This window comes from Mauremys reevesii, linkage group 3, assembly GCF_016161935.1.
Source record: "Mauremys reevesii isolate NIE-2019 linkage group 3, ASM1616193v1, whole genome shotgun sequence".
Lineage (NCBI taxonomy): Eukaryota > Metazoa > Chordata > Testudines > Geoemydidae > Mauremys > Mauremys reevesii.
This window is the reverse complement of record NC_052625.1, coordinates 187,571,057-187,594,604: the sequence shown is the minus strand read 5'-3', so window position 1 is coordinate 187,594,604 and position 23,548 is coordinate 187,571,057. Positions and strand designations below refer to the sequence as shown.

Below are 23,548 nucleotides of genomic sequence, written 5' to 3'. Positions count from 1 at the left end.
TTTCCTTTTTTATGTCTATAAAGTGCACCTTTTGGGCTGAGACCATGCACGGAAAGTTTCAGCCCAAATGGAAGCTTTTCAGAAAATTGCATCTGACAGTGGGGTTGTCATGGAAACCATTTTTGCAGTTCTTAACTAGAGCTTTCACTAATAGTGAAAGCTATAATTTAAATCCAAAATTGGGGGGCATTATCTATATCCATAAAGTTGATGAAATCTGTATGGTTACAGCCTTTCCAGTTTTGAGAAAATATACAGGTGCCATCAGTATCAAGGATTACACCTGTCAGCAAAATTGAGTTAAACACAGGATTTAAACAGTTTAGACTGTCTGCCTGACAATGTGGGCTAAGCACAATTGTTCGTTAAAATAGTGTACTGGATTAATGGCTAAATAGTATGTAGAGACCATAAAGCTATATTCTGAAAAGTGACTTTATAAAATGGACCATGAGATTCCATGCTTACTTTGTCTCAAACATTTCCAGATCAGATATGGTCAGTTTACATGTAAAATTGTTTTCCTGTCCTGCAAAATCAACTTAAAATCTGAAAGTCATTGTGTTCTTTTTAGCTCTCATAATTAGCAGTAATGAAGATTCAATTACACTGCTTCAATCAGATTGTGCAACCCCATTAGAGACCAACATAAAGGGGGCCCTGCAGTTGAAATTTAGTTACCTGTTCTGTTACTTTCTCTTGGAAAGCTGTGTTGTCTCAGTAGTGCTGTCAGGTACAAAAAGTAGCAAAAATTATTACTGAAGTAAACAGATGTGTGTCAATATAAATAGAGAGCAGATTTAAGGAAGAAGTCATTCTTACTTTTCATGTTTCAGAGCAGAACAATACTTTTAAGGCTGTTTTTGCACTGCAGTTTTCTTCTGTATTTTGATAATGCCTGTCACACACAGCTCTAATCCCCCCCTTTGGATCTGGTGTTGAAGTCCTTTTTGCTGCCTGCTGGTATGGACAGGATTAACTACATTTAACTCCTGTTCTCTTAAAATGGTGGCTGGGACTCAGTTGATCCTGTCCATACCACTGCAACAATGGGTGGAGACATACATGGTTTATACCCCCTTTGTCAGACCCTGCTGCAAATTATAGTGTTCACACAGCCTAAACAACCAACTGCTTCTTTGCAAAAAAATTAAAAAATTTAAAATACCATTAATCTCCTGCCACCAACTCCTTTCTTCCCCACTTGACAAAGTGAACTCACTTTAATTATTTTAGTCATTTGTCTCCTGTTATCAAGCCATCACAATACAAGCTGGTTGCTTGTAACAGCTCCTTTCTAATACCAAATTTCAGTAGAAAGACTGTGAATTGAACGATTCAGGACACTTAACTATCCTTTCACTCACAGTGATAAAACTGTGAGCCCAGCTGGTTTTAAGCCATGTTTAAAACACTGAGACTACCTTTGTTTTAAGTATTCTAGACCAGAGCAGAGTTTTGAAGCTATGCTTTGTCCATGTTGTCCAGGCAAAGCTTCTTAGCCTGAACTGCTGATGCTGTTTTATCTTACCATAGAGGTGGCCTTAAGAATTGGTCAGTTTGGTTGAGAGTCGAGGCCCAGTGTCAGCTCATGTGGGGTACTGTGTAGCGCCTTGACTGTGGAGGCGTCATAAGCACTGAATTTATTTCTGAAATATAGACAAAATAAATTATGAAAAACGTTTATATTTGATTCCTTTACATTTTCCCTTGAGTGGATGAAAAATAGAGCTGACCTCTTCTTACCTGAGCATCCACTGGGACTGTTCCCTTATTTCCCCCCTCCCCCACAATAAATAAATAAATAAAGTGTTAATTATTTAAACATTGTACTGTATTTTTATGTTAGAAAGTAAGATTGTTAACCACACTTAAACACAACAGCTGTTGTATGGCAGAGCTGTTTTACTTCTTGTGGAGAAATTCTTGAACAAATAATTTAATAAGTATTAACTGCTTTCTTGATATCAAAGGAATTGGTGATACTGGACTTTCTAATCTTTTTCATTTTTTTCCTGTTTCATGAAATAATATGTGTACTATCTAAGTTAGATAGTAGTAGTTTACTTAATACTCATAGGACTGTTTAAAATTTGTATTGTCCCAATTATCGTTTTACCATACTGAAGATCTCCCTTGTGTAAAATCAGAAGTGGTAGCAAATAAATGTTTTGTTACCGTATTAGGCATACTGTGCGCTTGATCTCATAGTAGATGAAATCCTGTTTGGTTCACTTCTTGTTAATAGTTCAGTCTCTAAACTTGACTTGGGAGATTAGTTGGCAAACTTTTGTAGGTAGTGCTTTGAATGCTAGTCATTGTCCAATCCATTTAATGAATGGAGCAATGCATTATGTATCAGTTGGCCAATTCATTTAAAAGAATTGGCCTACTAGACCTCTGTGTTGGTATCGGAATCTGCAAAATAAATATGTTTTTGAATTTTTTTTAGAACAAACATGACATAGTAAGGTAGCCAGAAGGACTAGAAACTAGCTCTCAGTTTTACAGTGCTATAAACAATAAATCTTTGTGAGAATAACTGAAAGGTGTCCTGAACTATAGAAATGGCAGGGATGCACTTCTGCAGATGATATTGATTGCATGTTATTTTTTTGTGCACTAAGAATGTTTGAGTAGAATAGATGAGAGAAGTACAAAGCTGAGCAATCCTTGTATCTGTACCAACACAATGAGCAAGAATATATAGTTATACAATAAATATCCATGACTTCTTACTTTTATTTTAGGGTTTTTCATTTGCAGTCTGTTCCATTTATTATTAAGCTAGAACACTCCTTCTGATGTAATACTTCATTATAGTAGCAAAGCTAACCACCTCATCAACAAATCAGTATTCCCCAATATTTTGTTTTAACTTTCCAGTAACTTCTGTAGCACTATTTTTTCTTGGCTAGAAGTTTGACAAATTCTCCATGCCAATCAACTATCGAGAGATGGAGTTACGTCTTCAGCCATACCAAGTTATGCTATGATCTTGTCATATGTCAGAAGCTAAACAGAGCTAGGATAATTCTTGAATAGAAGGCCCTGGCCTCTGTTTGCCAGAAGCTGGGGATGGGCAACGAGATGGATCACTTGATGATTACCTGTTCTGTTCATTCCGTCTGAAACACCTGGCATTGGCCACTGTCGAAAGACAGGATACTGGGCTAGATGGACCTTTGGTCTGACCCAGTGTGGCCATTCTTATGTTCTCAAGACTGTATTTCAGCAGGGTTTTGAGTTGGTAATTCAGCAGCTGTTACTGTTTCCTTTGAGTTAGTATATATGTTTGTTGACAATATTAAAAAGAAAACAAATTGTTCCCAGGGACAATTCTCCAAATAAAATGTAATTGTAAAGTGCTCAGAGATCCTTAAGGATAAAATTTTGCTATATAAATTTATTAATACACTTATGTTAGACGACTTACCCAAAAAGTTAAACAAACAGAAAAATTCTCATACCCAGATTATGCTCTCATGGGCCCTGTTTTTCAAAAGTATGTGTTTTAAATTATTCCTAATTCACACGTGCAATTCCATCTTTGTGTGCATGGGCTAATTAAATCCTTAAAATATAGGAGCATTTACTCAAAACTGTCCTGTTACTTTACACAGAATACAGTACTTGTGTAAAAAAGTAACATGAATTTTAAATCCTGCCAGTCTTATTATGGAGGCAATATTGTATTAAAGCTGCACTCACATCGCTATTAAACAAAGTTGGCTGAAATCTTGTGGCATTAGATTTACTCCACTATTCTTAAACTAATGAGATTTAGTTTTGTATTGTAATTACTTAGAGCTGAAAAGGATAACATTTAAAAGCATGATTTTTTCAATCCTTAGCTGTTTAAAAAGGAAAAAAAAAGTCTCACTGCATAAACTTCCCTGCATCCATCTTGACCTATAGAACAATAATATACAGTTTACATTATCATCATCATCATCATCTGTCAGCCCATTTCTGGAAATATTGATAATGGAAATCACATAAATGATAGCTGTGAGATGTGGATTTTGCAGCTAACTTCATAACAATAAAGTAGTTGATTTTAACTAAAAAAAAAACAAAAAACCTTGAGACTAGAGCACTTTTTTTATATAATTTTGAGATGCTATAGATCAAATTAGGGACTACCTCAACTACCGGTATTTATTCCTTTAAATATTTATTTTACATTTAGTATTACTTACCTTTTGTTTCCCTTTTAGTTCATTGTGGTATCCAGTGTAACATAAATGACTCTAGATATACTAATATATCTCAATCTTTTGCATACAGCTTCAGTAACTCAGCTGGCCATTCAAAACAGACTCTGGGAGACTTTATAAATGTTTACCAGTCCACTGTAATAACTTGGTTGCCTAGTCTAGTAGATTTGGTAATATTTTGCTGACCAATCAAAGGCTTGATTGTGGCCTAAAAGGACATTGTCAATTTGAATTTTTTTAAAAATCTGTTTCCTGATAGAACACTCTTCTTTACAGCACAAATTGAAATTCCTTTTAAAAAATGAGTAAGTGATTTTTGGGTTGCTCTCCTGTAATGCTAGTAAGGGTCTGAGTTAGTATCTCCCTATCTAACTCCAGGGAAAACATTGAAAGTGATGTAGCTCCCCCGCCCCTTTTTTTGTGTCTGTCAGTATAGAAAGTACAAGATTTTCAAATAGAAATGTGACTTTCATTATTTATTATTTGTATTAAAGTAGCAGTATCCCTTTTACGTATCATAATGTAGCAGTTAAAATATATGTTGTCTGGAACTCGATTATGGTGATATCTATTGGGTGCAGCATGGAAGATGATGCTGATGGGTTAGTGAGGTGAAGACAGTCAGACAGCTGTAGGTGAAAATACTGGCCACGCAGGAAACGGGCGCTATGCAAAGCAAGATCAGCTTATATATAAGGAGGGATGGGGCAGAGTAACAGAGCTTTTGAGGTGCTGAGGAGAAGCTGAAATTTGATATGAGGATTGGCAGCCAGTGGAGGGATTAGCATTTCTAAATGAACTTCAGTTTAACTAATCCTAAAACAGTCAAAGATATTTCAAGCAGAACCGTTTTAATGTTCTATCTTAAAATTTGTTTCACATACGTATAGTGCTTGCAAAGCCTGGGATGCTGACATCTTCTGTTTTCCCCACAGAACGGGTACAGCATGAGCAATGGCAGCACAAGGGCCCCAAAATGCCCTGCCACTTTGCCATAACTGACTGCAGAATCACCATAGGGGATAAAGGATAGTTCAATTTCTATGGCCTATTCAAATCTTTGGCCAACTGTGAGATTACCAACCAAGGGTATGAGAGAGTGCCATTTGTGAAGTGGAAACCTGCCCACAGGTCATTGGGCTGAGACCACCCAGTTCTAAAGTTTCTATACATTTGTGTAGATATACAGCACTTCATATGTTGTATTGATTGTTTCAATGAAAGTTCTACCTCCTGCCCTTCACTTAAAAAACAAAAACAAAAAGGTGGTGTGGATGGGGTGTGCTTTATTTCTTTTATGAATATAACCAACTCTATCATCTCAGTTGAGGTGACTGAATAGTAAAGACATTTTTTCTTTTTCTTTAAAACATACACAGTTTTAGTACAGTTCTTATTGTTGCTTACTTTCTTTAAAGCTTCTTTACTGACAGAGCTGCTTCATTGTAGGAGGGCTGACAAATGGTAGTGGTCGCTACATCTCTGCAGCACCTGGAGCAGAAGCAAAGTATCGCAGTGCCACGAGTACCTCCAGTCTTTTTAGCTCCAGCAGCCAACTCTTCCCTCCTTCACGTCTTCGTTATAGTAGGTCTGATATTATGCCCTCTGGACGCAGTAGGTTGCTGGAAGATTTCAGAAATAATCGCTTCCCTAACCTTCAACTAAGAGACCTTGTTGGACATATAGTTGAATTTTCTCAAGACCAGCATGGTTCGAGGTAAGTGTTGTAGTGAAGCTTATCATTGAAGGAATAACATTTATAAATTGAGTTAAAGCATTTCATTTTTAATGTGAACTTGCGGTTGCCCCACTGTGAAATATCTATCATTTTTACAGAGAGAGTTTTTAGAATAGAGCTACATTTAAGTAGTGCAGAAAGTCTTACACTAGCCTCTCTTCATACCAGGAAGAATTTCACCATAACTTATGTAAGGAGCTAAATGTACAATTCTTAAGTAAAAAATATTTTCAGTATAGAATCAGTCTTTCTAAACTTTAGGAGTTCTGTTAAGTATCAGAAAAACCTTGGTAAAAGACTGGAATCAGGAATCAAATACATTTTTCAGTAGTACCACACCAGCTACTTAGTTATCATATTTTACTTCTTTTTGTCTGCGTTAGATAGGGTAACACATTGCTAGAAGAATTAGTCAAGAGCAATTTACCCTTCAGCCATTTTTTTATTGGAACTTTAATCATCAGTGTTATTCTGAAACACGTCTATATTTATATTTAAAAACTATTAATGAAAGTATTGCTTCTAAATATAGTCTAAATAAATGTCCTAATTTTAGTGATTTGATTTCTCATCAAAATAAATGTAGTGATTTGTAGCATTTGAGTTTTCCCTTTGTTTATATAATGGCATATAAATTTCTCTTGCACTTAGATTTATACAGCAAAAGCTAGAACGAGCTACTCCAGCTGAGCGCCAGATGGTATTTGCTGAGATTCTGCAAGCAGCGTATCAGTTGATGACTGATGTATTTGGAAACTATGTAATACAGAAATTCTTTGAGGTAAGTATATATTTTGTCAGCAGTTTTGTGCCTGCACTAAAAGACTTTTGTTTATTTAAAGGTTCTATTCCGATATTGTAACAGATATTGTACACTTACCATGGCACCTATGTTTTTTAATACTGGTGGCTACTTGACAGTGTTTTCTCTTCAGTGCTCCCCAAGAAGAGTGGGAGAGTTTTTCCTTGTGTGGTGGTGTCCTGGCATGGCCCCGTCCTGTTGACAGTTGTTATCCTCTCCACTCTTAGGCTATAATCGTGTTTCAGGAAGCAGGGTGAGTGCAGTTTGCCTGCCTATTGTAAGGGAACACAGTAGTTTCCTTATCGCTTAAAAAATTTTTTGTCTTGACTAGTTAGAGATGACTTCTAAAATTGCTTTAAAAACGGTGCTACTTCATCCGTACTTTGCAGGTGAACTATTTTTAAACTAGTTAGCCTAAAGTTTTAACAGTGTTGAGAATCAGTTCAGGAAATACAGTTTTAGACCCACTTTATTATAGATAGAGGCATAGAAGTCCAGTTGCGTTGCTCAGTGCGGCTATGTAGAGATCCTTAGCTGATGCTTTGAAGTGTTAATGTTTGTTTTGGCCCACTAAGGCCATTTTAAAGATAAACATCACAGCAACTGCTTAAATAAATATCTAGATATGAGTGTTTTTGTTAACATATGGTGTTCTTGTATGGATTTTTACACTTAGATCTGTACTGTACTTTCAACTGCAACTCCATCCCATCAGTTGTTTTGTTTAAGAGTTCTGTGCAGCTGGGATAATTTGTTCCATCTTATTTATCTGAATCCAAATTCCCTGTATAGCTTTGCACTGCAGGCTCATATCCCTCATCCTCTCTCTTCCCCCACCCCCCGGTAAAAATTATCTCTGCAGAATGATAGGTCTAGGCTTAGATTCTTTCCACACACACTTGCCCACCCACTGAGTGAGAATGCCATCACAGCATCTAACCTCTACAAGCTGCCTCTGCTTCTAGCTGCTCCTATGCTTTCCAAGGTTTTTCTTTCTCCAAGTAGAGCTGCAGAAGCAGCCAAGATGGAGTGTTGAAAAGGAATGCAGCGTTCCCTTGCACGTTAAGTCTGCATGCTTTTGCAGTTTCTGTGTACCACATGCTCCTGGTTTTTCCCTGCGCAGATTAGTCCACAAAGTGAGATGGCCAAAAAATCATGGGCACATCATTAGAAGGATATTTTCAGAATATAGAACTGCATTCTGGCAAAGCAGTGGCTCTGAAAAGAACTTATGAGCCATGGTAGATAACCAGCTGAACATGAACTCTGTCCAGTGCTGTGACTGAAAGGGCTCTCAAAAAAATTTGAATGCATAAGCAGGTGATACTCTTCTGTACAAAGTATTTCAGACCTCTGTTCAAGTATTGTGTTTGGTTCTGGTGTTTTTACTTCTTTAAAAGTGAAGTTAGAAAAGCTAGGGGGTGTTCATCAAAGAGCTATGGGAATTATTCTGAAGTCTGGAAAATACATCTTGTGCTAAACTGCTTTAGTCTCTCAATCTGCTAATTTTTCAAAGAGAAAGATAAAAAGCAGCTTGACTGTGGTCTATAAATACATATGCCAGGAGAAGATACCTGATATTATAGAGCTGTTGAATGTAGTAGGTAAAATCATAACAAGAGTCTGAAAGATGAAGCTAGAAAACTTCAAATTGGGGATAAGTTGCAAATTTTGAACAGGGAAAACAATTGTTGGAACAGTTTCCCAAGGGATATGGTTTAGATTTGTTTTCACTTAGTCTTAAAACAAAAACTGGATGTTATCTTAAAGGTGTTCTGTAGTTCAACCACAAATTATTGAGCTTAACTCAAGAATTATTGACTGAAATTTTACCACCTGTTATGCAGGTGGTCACATTAGATGGTGGTTCGTGATTTGTAGTTATTTCATCTTGCTGTCCTAAATTGATTCAGGCCTAGCCTCAAAAGTGTTCCCAAGAAAGACAGCACTAATCCATTGATACAGCTAAGGGGTTCTCAAGTACTAAATGCAGGTTAAATTGCCTGATGCTTCTATTTGTCCTCAGTTACCTAAACACCCAGTGTTCTGGTACACTTTGGCTCTGCTTCATGGGTCCTAGGTAGTTCCAAACTTCCCCAAGGTGTGGAAGGTACCAACAAGCTTTCCATGGCATTTGAGGCCTCAGTGAGCCACTCCAGAGTTGACACCTTTCTCTGCTACTGCCCTTTTGCTACCTATAAAAAAGCTCATCTGTTAAGTTTATTAGGTTTATTAGAATGATTTTGTCAAGATGCAGTGACAGAACCAAATCTGAGACATTGAAAGAGCACATTGAAAATGTTGTTCATTGGCAAATTGGGATCACATGATGTGGTTAAATTGCAAAGGATTGCCCCTTAGGTCAACCATTTGCGGTGTCTACACTGCGCTGGGTCAATGGGAGAAACTCTCCTGTCAATTTACCTTATGCTTTTCGTTCCGGTGGAGTACCAGAGTCGATGGGAGAGCGATTAGCGGTCGATTTAGCGGGTCTTCACTAGACCTGCTAAATCGACACCACCACCCCCCACCACCACCACCACCACCCCCCGTGGATTGGTCGCCGCACATCGATCCCCCGGTAAGCGGAGACAAGCCCTGTGACAGTTAGATTTCTGCCAAATAGACTACATCATACTGCAATGCATCAGCTTTTGTTTAACAACATTTTTGTTTTCTTGTAGTTTGGAAGCCCGGAACAAAAGTTAGCCCTAGCAACACGCATACGTGGTCATGTTCTGCCATTAGCCCTACAGATGTATGGTTGTCGGGTTATTCAGAAAGCATTAGAATCTATCTCACCTGACCAGCAGGTAATTGTAAGTTAGAACAGTATTTTTTTGTATTTATTTTCAACAAATCCATTGCATACTCTCTAAAGATTTTCAGTTTTTACTATTGACATATGCTTGAAATAAAATGAATCTTTTATTAGTGTAATTCTTCAGATAAAAAAGATAATCTGTCTGGCTAGATTTACAGTGAACATAAAGATTGGAATATTACATTCGAAAATGCAGTTTTGCTACAGCATCAGTGTAGAGAAGTGGATAATTTAGTGTGTCCTTATTTTTTGCAGAATGAAATGGTGAAAGAGTTGGATGGTCATGTTCTGAAATGTGTGAAAGATCAAAATGGAAACCATGTTGTACAAAAATGTATTGAATGTGTCCAGCCACAGTCACTCCAGTTCATCATTGATGCTTTCAAAGGACAGGTAATGTTATTCATTTCTCTACTTTAATCTAGGTGTTGCATCATAGACCCAAGGATTGCTGTATAATTTGCAAATACCAAACAGATTTATCAGCCCATTGGTGTATCGTTTAAATTAACATAGCATGTAACATCACTTTTTTTGTCCTAACTGAAAAAAATAAAACCCTTGAATTAGATGGTTAATGTGATGTAGAGTGAGAGTATATTGGGGATGAGGCCCTCTGAAAAGGACACCAGATGCGCTATGAATTTGATGGCAGAAATACTCAGCTTATTGTCAAGTTTTTCATTCCAGTTTAGAGACTGACATGATCAGGTTTCCTTTGTCCTATTTTATAATTTCAGTTAACCAAAGGCCATCTCTGATCTTTGTTTATTGCAATAGAAGTAACTGCAGTTATTCCCAGACTCTCTTACAAAGAGAGATTTATTTCTCCTCAATCTGTTCCTATGTGCTTTACCTTAAGTAGTAGCAATTTCTTCCAAAAAAAACCAAGGAGTCCAGTGGCACCTTAAAGACTAACAGATTTATTTGAGCATGCCACCAGGCTTCTTGATATTTTTGTGGATACAGACTAACACGGCTACCCCCTGATACTTGACACCATGCGATTTCTTCCAAAGTTATCCACCTGATTCTAATCACTTCTAATAAAATACCTGTATTAAATTAAATCAAATGTTCTCTGAGCTTGGATTAGTAAAAGTGTCTGATATGAAAGGTGACACTGGTAATTTTTCCAAGAAATTGTATTACAAGGTTAATATAGTACTAAAGACAATACAGAAATCACTGCAGCTAAATAAACTTTTAGTATGACCACCTAGTACTTGTCTAGTCTGAAAAGTACAACTAATTCAGATTATTAGGTTTTATTTAGTGATGCACCGAACACATTTCTTTACAAAATCTCCCAACATATCATTGTCTCTCATACACTTCACAGTTCTGAGATGGATATTTTTTCTCTGTGTTATTAACCTTTTCTTCTGAATAACAATACCATGACTTACGAAAATTATGGCTGATTTCACTTTTCAAGTCCCCTTGCTGTTTACATCAAAGTATGATTTGGGAGGGAAAGGGGTGGGAGGGGCTGGTTTCAATGGTTTATAAAAAGATGCCCTTGACTAAATTGTAACACTGTTTACTGGAGAGCCATGCATTATTCCAGATGTAATATAATGTAGTAATTGAAAAAATGAAAAACGTACAACACTTTTGTAATGTAACAGAAGATAACTTTCATGGAATCGTAGAAATGTAGGACTGGAAGGAACCTCAAGAAGTCAAGACCAGGCCCCTGTGCTAACACAGGAGCAAGTAAACCTAGACCATTGGTGACAGATGTTTGTCCAATCTGTCCTTAAAAGACTACAATGATGAGGATTCCACAACCTCCTTTAGAAGCCTATTCCAGTCCTTTAAATATCCTTTTAGTAAGACAGTTTTTCCTATTATATAAGCTAAATCTCGCTTAGTGCAGATTGAGCCAATTACTACTTGTCCTACCTTCAGCGCACATGGAGAACAGTTGATCACCATCCTCTTTATAACAGCCCTTAATAAATTTTGAAGACTGTTTTCAGGTCCCCCCTCAGTCATCTTTTCTCAGTACTAAACATGCCCAGTTTTTTTAACCTTTCCTCATAAGTCAGGTTTTCTGAACCTTTTATTATTTGTATTGCTCTTCTCTGGACTCTGTCCAGTTTGTCCACATGTCCTAAAGTATGGTGCCCAGAATTGGATACACTCCTCCAGCTGAGGCCTCACCAGTACTGAGTAGAGCAGGACTATTACCTCTGTCTTGCATATGACACTCCAGTTCATACACCCCAGAATGATATTACCCTTTTTTTGCAGCTGCATTACATTATTGACTCGTATTCAATTTATGATCCACTATAACTGAGGCTGCAAGTTTGACATGGAGGTCACGGAAATTCACTGATTACATGACTTTCCGTGACCTCTTTGACTTTTGCAGTAGCCGGGGCGCCTGGCTCACGGGCAGCTCAGGCAGCCCCTGTGCCAGGCGCGCTGGCTACTGTTGGGGCACTCTTGGGCCACCACGCAGGGTGTGGGAGCGGGCAGGAGGTTGGGTGTGGGAGCGGGCAGGAGGGTGGGGTGAGGCGGGCTCTGGGCGGCGCTTACCTGGGGGGCTTCCTGGAAGCTGCGACATCCCCCTCTCTCAGCTGCTAGGCAGAGGTGTGGCCAGGCAGCTCTGTGCTTTCTCCACCCAGAGCGCTGGCTTCGCAGCTCCCATTGGTTGGGAGCCTTGGCCAAGTTTTATTCACGGCTATTTTTAGTAAAAGTCATGGACAAGTCACAGGCCGTGAATTTTTGTTTACTGCCCGTGACCTGTCCATGACTTTTACTAAAAATACCATGACTAAAACATAGCCTTAACTATAACCGCTAGATCCTTTTCAGCAGTACTACCACCTAGCCTGTTACTCCCCATTGGGTAGTAATGCATTTGATATTTTCTTTCCTAACTGAAGTACTTTGTATTTGTCTTTATTGAATTCATCTTTATTGAAATTCAGACCAATTCTCCAGTTTGTCAAGGTTGTTTGAAATTCTAATCCTATCCTTCATGGCTCTTGCAACTTCTCCCAGCTTGGTGTCATCTGAAAATTTTACTCCTCAGTCCATTATCCAAATCATTTAATGAAAACATGAATAGTTCCGGACCCAGGACTGACCCCTGTGAGATCCCACTAGATATGTGTTCCCAGTTTGACACACAACCATTGATGACTACTTTTTGAGTACTGTCTTTCAACCAGTTGTGCACCCATCTTATAACAATTTCATCTAGACCACATTTCCCTAGTTGGCTTATACGAATGTCACGTGGGACTGTCAGAAGCCTTACTAAAATCAGAATATATCACATCTATTGCTTCTCCCCCTATTCACTGGGCTACTAACCTTATCAAAGGAAATTAGGTTGGTTTGGCATGATTTGTTTTTGACAAATCCATGCTTTTACTATTCCTTACAACCCTATTATCCTCTAGGTGGTTACAATTTGATTGTTCAATAATTTGATAATTTAATAATTTGCAGACTAGCTTTATTAACTTTGTGCATGAATTAATCAAAACTTCCAGGTGTAAGTCTTTGTGTTCAATCCTGGCCATCACACAAAAATTTAAGCCCTTAAATCAAACCTTCAAGGACATGTCTGGATAAGAATTTAAGTAACCAGAGTAAGCCAAAGATGTGGCTGTATATTTTAAATAAATACTTACAAATATGTGCATGTAACAGTGGGCTTGGTATATATGATGGAATGCAAAATTTATAGCATAATCAGTTGCAGAATTTCAAAACTGTTTTATAAGATTCCAGAATATCCAGTTAATACATAAAATTCCAGATAAGGAAACATGAGTGAAAAAAATCTTTTTCTTAAATGTGATCAGGGCAGATGAAGACTCTCCGAGACCCTAGTACATCATGTCATGGGCCTCTTGTGGGTCTGCCCATAGATGATGTAGTAGTGGTGGCAAGTGTCCCCCTTCCTTCTATCAAGAAAAACAGGAACAGCCGTGTGGGAGTGCCCCTGTTAAACTCACACCAGTAGCTAGGGTATCTGCTTAGCTGAGTGGGCAGCACCCAGAGAACATTTCTGCTGCCACTGAGAAGCTGATGTAATCAGATGGCTCCAGGAGCTGGGGTCCTAGGCACAGATCTTTAGTGCTTATGACTTTCTCTGGCTCTGAATGTGATTGGAGGCTGAAATTTCTAATGCTGGAAGACACCGCTTTTGTGAAGACTTCAGTACTTTGAGAAGTTGCTAATATTCAATAACTCGTTTTCAAAAAGTAATTTACAGCACTCTTGTAAACTTCAGTATGTCTAATTTCAAAATTTGTAATCCTGTTGTTTTAAGGTGTTTGTGCTTTCAACTCATCCGTATGGCTGCAGAGTAATTCAGCGTATTCTGGAGCACTGCACTGCTGAGCAGACTTTGCCCATCTTAGAAGAATTGCATCAACACACAGAACAGCTTGTGCAGGTTAGTGTACTCTTATGTTTCAATATGACATTACTATCAACTCTGTTTTTTGTTGTAGATTTCATTTTCTTTTATATTACTGGCTCTTATTTCTTAATTGCTTAGGCATTTTTATGTACATGTCCTTTTTTGATTTAGCAAACATTGATTCCCCTCCCAGCTTCCAACTCTATTTACAAGCATAAGTGAACGTGGAGATGATAAACCTTTGTTTAAGCACTTTTGGCATAGTGTAGGGTACAGTGTTAGTTAAAAGCATCCGTAGAATCAGCTTACAGAAGTTTTTGCAGGTTTTTTGACCACTACAAAATTGGTGGCTTTATTGGTGGTGAATGTGTAGAATTAATTTTACACGGATTTATCAGATAGTGGTCATTCCTTGGCAAATCACAATTTTTAGCATGGTTCAGATTTTGGACCTAAAATCCATAGAAGGACCATGAATAATTCTTGGTGAAATGTTTTTCAGATGTGCTCTTTTAATCATTTTGTATTGGTCAGTTACAATTACTAATTTTTTCTCTTGTATTTCTCTAAATGAATACAAAAATGCATAAGCCATATGAGTTCCTCGGATGGAACCACAATCAGAAAACTGAAATCTTTTTTTATTTTCAGGATCAATATGGAAATTATGTTATCCAACATGTGCTGGAGCATGGTCGTCCTGAAGACAAAAGTAAAATAGTTTCAGAAATAAGAGGAAAAGTTCTAGCTCTGAGTCAGCACAAATTTGCCAGGTATTACAATGTTCTCAGTGTTAAAGAAAGGTTCATTAACCTTTTTAATGTTGTTTTGGAATTGACTTATTTACATCAGTTGCTGAGGAAAGGATTTCATTATTTTGCCTTTATTCAAAGCTGATTAATAATTTGCCTAGAGAAAAAAGTGAGACTTTGATAAAAAGAAATGTTCCGTAGTGGAACAAAAAACATCAGAATTGTTCACAAAATGGCTGGCAGCTGGGAAGCATGCCCTTCCAGAGATCAGCCCAGGGAGCTGGCCAGGTGGGGAACCAGCCACCCAGCTCCTTGGGGAGCTGTGGGTCCAGGGAAGCCTTGGCTCCGCAGCAGCCCACTAGGCAGTCTGATGTAGAATCAGGGACTTTTAGAACCAGGGCTGCCAAGGAGACATGAGCTTGGGAGCTGGGGCTTCCAGATATTTGGCTCCTTGTAAGCCCACCAACTGGGCTGCCAAGGAGCTGGTGGCTTGGGAATGAGGGATTTTTAGGCTCTCTGCTCTCCATCAGTCTGCATGAGGAGTCAGGAGCCTGTAAACTTGGGCTGCGAAGAAGAGAGGCAGGTGAGCTGGCAGGAAACCAGGCAGGTTTCACACAATATTTGGAATTCGAGTCATTTTCCAACAGAAGAATGTTGAGTTGGAAAAACTTCTACCAGCTCTAATGTTGACCATCTCAAACATACAGATTATCAATATTTTTTTCCACACAAAAAGAAAGTCCTTTCAAAACTAAGGAAATTTATCTTTTGGTATACATTATGCACTTTCAATATTTAGTACCACAGTCATAATGTATGTATAAAACACTCAGACGTGCCAATCCCTGTTCAAATAAATTATAAAGTAATACCCTAAAAGAATAGTCAAAACCTTTTCAACCTATAAAACACAATTACCTTATCTTTTTTCCCAGCAATGTGGTAGAAAAATGTGTAACTCACGCATCTCGTGCTGAAAGAGCTTTACTTATTGACGAGGTTTGTTGTCAGAACGATGGTCCTCACAGTGCCTTATACACCATGATGAAGGACCAGTATGCCAACTATGTCGTTCAGAAGATGATTGATATGGCTGAACCGGCACAGCGGAAGATTATAATGCACAAGGTACTTGATATCTTATATATGGCTTCATCAGCTTTGGAAGGTTTTTTCTTCTATACTCACATTTCCTGCCACCTCTTCTTTGTACATATTTCTGAATTTACCTGAACTTCTTTAGAAGCCACCTTTCCTGTAGGTTTATTACCCTTGTCAGGAAAGGGGCATTTGTGGCTTAGTAAAATAAAAAGCACATCCTCTTTTTAATTATTTTAAATGTCTAATAATCTGGTGAGGCAGGATATAATTGGATCTTTGTCAATTCGTTTAGCTTCTACAGATTTATGTTTTGGGCCTTGAAAAAAACTCCTAACAGTTCTGTCTAGTATTAATCTAATTTCTATTTTTTTTTAAAAAGACTCTTTTTATATTAAAAAAACATAAAAATTTCCTATCCAACGCTCTTGTCATACATTTACGTTAGTATACGTTTTAGAAAATCAATAGTTTTGAAATTTTCTTCCATCATGTGACAGTCACCAGTATGAATGGAGGAGTCATCCTCACCTATCACACAAGTAGTAGCTAATCCAGATGCCAGATTTCCACACTTAAGATACATCTGCACTGCAGCAGCTCCCTGTTGCCGGAGTCTTTCCTTGCATCAGGTTCCAGGCATGGGGAGTTGCTGGAGCTTTTTCCTTCCACAGTGAAAGCCTCTGGCAGAGAGGGGTAGAGGAGAAAACTGCTGCTGAGCCTTTCCTCTCTTTCGCCCCTCTGTCAGAGCCGTGCCCTGACACATGTGCCATGCACCACAGTGTGGCCACAGCCTGCTTTTTGCTGGAGTGTGTAGCTACACACACCCAATGCTGTAACAAGGGCAAGGCAAGTGAGGCACTTGTCTCAGGCACACAAAGCCGAGGGGTGCAGAAAGTGGTGGAGGAAAAAGGGGGAAAAAAAAGCCGCTGGCTGGCACAGAGATATTTATAACCCAGGTGATTTCCCCCTCCCTCCCCCGCCACACCTGCTGCCCCCTGTGCCTCCCCCGAGTGTCCCCCGGCCCCGACTTGCTTCCCCACCCTGCCCCTTCCCAGAGCAGAGCAGCTCCATGCTTCCAATCCCTGCAGCAACTGCTGCTGCAGGGTCCTAGTGCCCCCCATCTCAATGCCAGGGCAGACTGGCTCTGAGCCTGCCTTTCCCCCTCAGACCGTTTCATTTTCCAATGGGACCCTCCAGCAGCACAGGGGGTCCCCCTGCCTGCAGTCACCGCTCCTGCCCCATGCTGGGCAAGGAGGCAGCCCCATCCCTCACCCCTAGTGAGGCTACAGTCAGGGGCAACAGCAGGGGAGGAGGCGCACGCAGCACCCCCCGGCACCCACCACGGGGGAGGTGAGGGAGATTCCTGGACCTGAGAGGGGCCCTAGGAGCACATGCTGGGACAGTGGTGGGGGTGAGTGTGCTGCTGGGGGGGCAGGAAAGGGGAGGCTCCTCCCCCAGAGCTTACTGCTGCGGGCAGGGGAAGGGCTGGGGGGGGGAGTCCTCTCTGGCCCCTGTCCCAGAGCAGCCTGCCTGCACCCCAAACTCATCCCCAGCCCTGCCCCACCCCAGAGCCCACACCCCCAGTCAGAGCTTTCACCCCCCACCGCATCCTCAACCCTCTGCCCGAGGCCTGAGCCCCTCCAGCACCCCAAACACCTCACCCCCAGTCCCAGCCAGAGCCCTCACCCCTACTCTTGCCCTGAGCTCCTCCCACAGTCCAAACCTCTCATCTGCAGCCACAGCCCTCACCCCTGCACCCCTCCCATCCCCAAACTCCCTCCCAGAGCCTGCACCCCAATCCCCTGCCCCAGCCTAAGGCTTGCACCCCAGACCTACTCCCTCCCAGAGGTTTGGGCGTTGGGGTGGAGTTTGGGCGGGGGCAGGTTCTGGGCACCACCAAAATTTCTACAAATCTGCCACCCCTGATCCTGCCCTGCAAGCCTGAACTCCCAGCATTCTCAGGACACATGCTGATCCCTAGTGGCCACTGCTGATATCCAGCACCTCCCTCCTCTCTTAACCTGTGAGTCCCTCTCTGGATTGGAACTGGACTGGAACCAAAGACCATCTTGGAAGCAACATTACCAGCCCAAGCAGTCAAAAATCATGAGTTGATCCCCCAAAATCACAGGCTCTACCACCACCGCTTCATCCATTTTTCGGCGGCAATTCGGCGGCAGGCCCTTCCCACAGAGAGGGACCCGCTGCCAAAGAGCTGCCCCTGGGGGAGGGCGCAATTTTATATTCTTGCCTCGGGCGCAAAAATATCTAGTTACGGCTCTGCACATACCATATGCACCACTGCAAGAGGCGTGCAGTGTAGATGTAGCCTTAGTTCCTCCTCCTTGACATGCAGACAAGCTTCTTAGTTGAGAATATCTAGAGATAGAGAAAATCACAATTAATCTACGTTACCCTGTATAGTGCCCTGTTCAATAGCCATTGAAGTAATTGTGCTTGAACTCTGATTACTCTTTGGCATATTGAATGGCTGTCTTCCTGGTGTTGGCACATAACAGAAAAAAATTAACAAAGTAAACTAACCGTTCTTTCTCTTTTATTGATATGTTCTGAATTCATTTTTTCAAATTTAAATAAACAACATGAAGACAAATATATTTAATAGAAATTAAACTAAATTTGGATAGCCAATACTAAACAAGCGTAGAATTAAATGCTTGTAATAAGAAAAAGGCTCACTTGGCCTTCTGGTTCTTCAGAATCTAATTTTAAATCTTTCTGGAAACTCTTTGTAACCTTTGAAATATAGGGCTCCACTTGAAAATATTTAAATTAAGAAGCATTTATTGTAGATAACATTAAGAGATTTTTAGATACAAGTTAACTAGATTTTTCTTCTTGTAGATTCGACCCCACATTACAACTCTGCGTAAATATACCTATGGCAAACACATACTGGCCAAGTTAGAGAAATATTACCTGAAGAACAGTGCTGATCTGGGGCCAATCGGAGGACCACCAAATGGGATGCTGTAAAAGACCAGACATACAGGCAGCAACTTGAATAAAAGAAAAATTTCATTGTGAATTATCAAAACCCACAACTTAACTATAAATGTTCTGATTTTTTTAAATCTATTTATTGACTCTGTTCATCCATTTGTAAAATTTTTATTGTTCTTGTGTATATTTTTGGGGAGTGAATTATAAAATATCTCCAGCCCTGGCCCGGAGACCTATCAGATTGAACTGCTGACAAAGCACAGAATGCCTGTATATGATGTAATTGTATCAAAATAGCTGTCACATATTTTGTAAATTTTTACCTTGTAAAGTCACTGAAAAATAGTTTTTAAAGGGAAAAAGTACATTATTCTTTTAATACACTGGCTTGCAATCTGGTAGGTCTACCCACTATCACAGCACAACAGGTTTCTAGAGTTGTAAATAGAATGTCTTCCCCCCTTCCCCTCCCCCCTCTGTGTGGAGTCTTTTATATCAGATTAAAATTGATCAACTGCATAAATATTATTTAACGTTACAGAAAGTTAAGTTGTATTTTGGTGGTTCACAACATATCCAAATAGAAAAAAGGGCATGGCAAACTAAAGTAGGGATTGACAAAACCATGGGAACTTTAAAGACAAGCATCCATCATTTGCTGTGGCCATGATTTTTTTAGAAATGCAATGCCCTAATATTTTCTCTAGCAATGTATTAAAAAAAAAAAAAAGTGATGTGTATATACTTATATATTGTTGTACAAGGTAGAGGAATAAAATCATGGTGGTACTTCCATACAATAAAGTACTGTCTGAATAGAGAATAATCCTGCATTAACTTTACATTCAGTTTCGCAGTGCGGGAAGAGTAGAGTTTTGTATTTTTTTTATTTGCATATAGAATTGTAAGACATGATTTGAAAGTGTTGAGCATTTATTTTGCTTTCTCACAGTAGATGCAAAAAATTAGGTATTGATAGAGGAGAAAAGGGGCCACTGAACAGTAAACTTGATAGCTCAACATGTAAGCATGATTAAATATTCAGATAGCTTTTTTGCTTCCTATAAATATATGCATTGTATACGTGTAGTTAATAGGTGTAAGTTTACAGTTTGAAAACAAATCTCTTGTTTCGATGTTTATTACAAGCCTTGCTAATTTAGTAGTGATGCTTACTTTGGTTGTACAGATGTACATTTGTAAACCTTCATGCTGTAAATGTAATTTGTTTTACCCCCTTTGGGGACAAAAATTTGCATTTTAGTGTATATTCATATCCCCCTCCCCTCTTTGCCTTGGCATATAGTGTTGTATAATGTAAATTTATTTCAACAAATCAAGAGTGATTTTTTAAAAATTCTATCTTTATATGGTTTCAGAAATATGAACCAGCTTTCTTTTTATCTATTGTGAGAAACATTATGTTTTCTTTATAACATAGCTGTTGATTCTGTTAATATGGACATTTTGGGAAATGAATCAGTTGAAAATTTAAGTCAGGATAATAAGAATAGTAAGCAAGAAATGGACTGAAATATTTGGTTACCCGAGAAACCAATGCTTCTTCCATCTTAATAAATGTGGCATGATTTTTTTGTACAGAAGAGTACTGTATTTTTGAATAGCCTACTCCCAACCTGAAGCAAATATGTATGATACTGTCAATTTTTTTCTCTGGACATATGACATTGTAACAGTAACATGAAGATGATGTACATTTACAAGCGGCCTTATGTACATTTCCCAATGATCTTTTTAAGGCAGAATTGTGACCATATGTGTATAATTAAAATCCTTTTTAATCCTTTGCCTATGGAAATATTTTGAAAAAAAGCTTACTTTCAGTTTCTGAAAGATGAAAAAAGTGCTTGTATTTTGTTGAAGTATTTTGTGTAGAACATTAATTTTGATGGCATAACTTTTTTTAATCTACAAGCTATTGGATTCTATGTTTTGAGCACTGATGACATAAGTCTGTTATGGTAAGGCTCTGATGATGAGGAAAAAAGAACCAGCAGTGGTATAATCTTATATATGGAGTTCTGTCGTCTTACTGTTCCTATCAAAGTCTACAGAAGTTTCCTTGCAGCATAACATTTTAGGTGTTGTATATCTTTTTGTTGTATTCTTGTAGCATTACTTTAACAAAGCAGCTTGCTGGAGGTTAGTCTGGCCTATGTCTGAGACTGTGGATCTGTCATTAATACCCTCCTCGGTAATCTAATGGTTTGCTTCTGACTTTTCATAAGCACAATTCTAATTTCCATTCCAGTTATTTGTTGCATGAAGGTTAGTTTTCAACACCAGACTTCCTCTCTGCTAGAGGCAGAACCGCAGTAATCCTGAGTTGGGACTTTCCCTCAAAATACATAAAACAGCCTTGAAGATTATGCCTTATTGGCACAGGAGATGGGAATCCAAAGTTTCACTTTGAGATATTTTTCAATTTCTCTATTCTGTCCTTTGTACAAACTGTGCATATGTCACAACGTAAAATGCTGACATTCACCTCAGTTAGTGGTACACTGAACGCGATGCTGCCAAGTGTGTTTATAACCAATGCAGCATGCACTCTTATGCAGAAGCTAACATCACCATTCCAGTACTCCCAGCCCCCTACCAGCCTATTCTACCATGGTTGGCTTTAAACAGGATCTTCAAGCTGTAACATATTCAGTAGCCACTGAATCATCTTCTCCCAATCATTTTCATAACAGAATTTTTTGGCGCAGAAGAGCTACAAGCACCTGAAGATCGATTCCCTTCCCCCCACCCTCCTTCAATACATAGTAAGTGTATTGAGGTTTGGATAGAACCACTAGGCTTTTTTTTCTCAAGTGTCTCCTTTTGATATGGATTGTTTATGGACCAATTTGGCTAGCCTGATTAGGTCTGTCTCCTGCTCCTTGTGGTTCATAATGAATAATGTAATGTTCACTTGTATATGCTGTAAAAACAAAATGAAAATGTGAATAACACTGTGAAATATACCTGGTCTTGTGTTTTTCTGTAGGAAACAAAACATTCTTTATACCCTCAATTACAATTACATGAATTGCCCGCTTCCTAATTCAGCACAACTTTGACTGTGGAAATATATTTATACCTCTCATAAAAATGCAATGTTCTGATGAAAATTACTGTTCTAGTCACTTTGTTTCCTGTTCTTATCAGCTAGTAAAGTTCTAATGGAATAATTGCTTCAGACACTTCCATCAGAAGAGGTAAAGCGTGGCCTTGTGCAGTATGAGTCCTGTATGTGACTTCTGGATCTGGATGGTTTTTTTTACTAGTAAGAGTGAGTGAGTCATGAAAGGGTGAAGAGACTTCAGTCCTCTGCCTCACTCTTTTGGTGTTCCAGGTAGGCTCTTGGCTGACCACGGACTCTATTACTTTCCAGTAATCCAATTTAGCTCTACATGTGGCCCCCAAGGGACAAATTTGCATGGACCAATATTCTAGTGTATCCTAATGAAAATACAATTTGTGGTCATTTGCAGTTTTCTTATTCTAATTATTGAATTCAAGGTTCTTCCTTCATATATTTCAGTTGTCAGCTTCTGGGGCTTAATCACCTAGGCTCAAAGGAATAGACACATTTGAGTAACAAGCAAGTGCCTTTTCAAAATTAAAAGTTTGACAGAACAGTATACATACTATTGGCACAGGCTATTGTAATCACACTTCTTTGAATACTGGTGAAACTCAAGAACTTTTCCAACTCTGATCACTCAATTTGACATGTAGAATTATGGAGACTACTTAGGTCTGTTGGTTAAAAGTATTGAATAAAAGTTAGAGTCATACTAAACATAACTGTTAGGGGTTATTTTCAAGGCCCAAAACATAAATGCTGTTGGTAAAATGCTTGGCAATTGATATTTTATATTATTCTCAAACTGTAGTGTTTGAGAATAATGCTGGATGAAATGTACTGTCCAATGAATCCATCCATCTTTCACTTTGAAAATCCCACTGTTCTTAGACTGAAGTACTTACTCTACAGGATCTCTTAACTAGTATCCAATACTATGATGATTAACACCATAGTGAAAGCCCATAAACAAGAAAACTAGCACAAAAAGGTTCTCATTCTGTTTGTGTATAAAGGTACTTAACCTAAAGAAGGTTACTTCAGCCTGTAATTTTAAGTCTCTGGTTTATTACGAAGCTTTTAGAGGACACCATAGACAGTTTGCGCAGTTTTTAGCTTTGCTCTGGTAATGGTGTTATGTACTGTTTAGGTTCTTTGAGTGATTGTCATGTGGATTCCAGTTCTGGTGCACATGTAAGCTGATTCTCTTTGGCTAGTGCTGTCCAGTAGGCTCACAGCTGCACCCTACATGTTCTCCTGCTCCTTCAGCTGAGGGCATAAAGGTTAGAGCAGACCCAGCTGCCCCTCAGTTCCTTCTTACCACCCCTGGCAGCAAAATGGAACCTCTGCAGTGTCTGCTTACTCTGCACACTATGCAATCTCATTAGGCAGGTAGTGCAGTTAGAAGGGCTTTGTGGTTTATTTGTTTACACCTGGTTGGGAGGGGCAGCGGCTGCTTGATATTCCTTGTACTGGGCCACAAGCCAATATGATTGAAACAATCCCCAAGATTTAAAACTTGCCCTTCTTGTGAGGCTGCTATCCCACTCAATGATGGGCGCTCCAGATGCCTTTTTAGTCTCCGCAAGGGATACATTCCTGGCAGATGCTCAAATCTATCACTCCTCCAAGAGGACACACAGTGAGGGCAGCCCACTTC

At 39.2% G+C, this 23,548-nt stretch overlaps 1 protein-coding gene across 10 annotated transcripts in view; it reads left to right on the top strand.

The window, feature by feature from the left end:
* Nucleotides 1-20,432, top strand: part of PUM2 (pumilio RNA binding family member 2) — a 122,628-nt gene extending 102,196 nt beyond the window's left edge. For 7 of the 10 annotated variants that reach the window (XM_039529591.1, XM_039529586.1, XM_039529590.1 and 4 more), the window contains 8 exons: nucleotides 5,670-5,937; nucleotides 6,610-6,739; nucleotides 9,445-9,579; nucleotides 9,840-9,977; nucleotides 13,885-14,010; nucleotides 14,629-14,750; nucleotides 15,665-15,857; nucleotides 18,696-20,432. In XM_039529591.1, the coding sequence (XP_039385525.1) occupies nucleotides 5,670-5,937; nucleotides 6,610-6,739; nucleotides 9,445-9,579; nucleotides 9,840-9,977; nucleotides 13,885-14,010; nucleotides 14,629-14,750; nucleotides 15,665-15,857; nucleotides 18,696-18,827 (1,244 nt within the window). In that variant the 3' untranslated portion in view covers nucleotides 18,828-20,432. The remainder of the gene's footprint in view (nucleotides 1-5,669; nucleotides 5,938-6,609; nucleotides 6,740-9,444; nucleotides 9,580-9,839; nucleotides 9,978-13,884; nucleotides 14,011-14,628; nucleotides 14,751-15,664; nucleotides 15,858-18,695) is intronic. The other 3 variants (XM_039529585.1, XM_039529589.1, XM_039529584.1) reach the window with 1 other exon arrangement.
* Nucleotides 20,433-23,548: the final 3,116 nt, after the last annotated feature.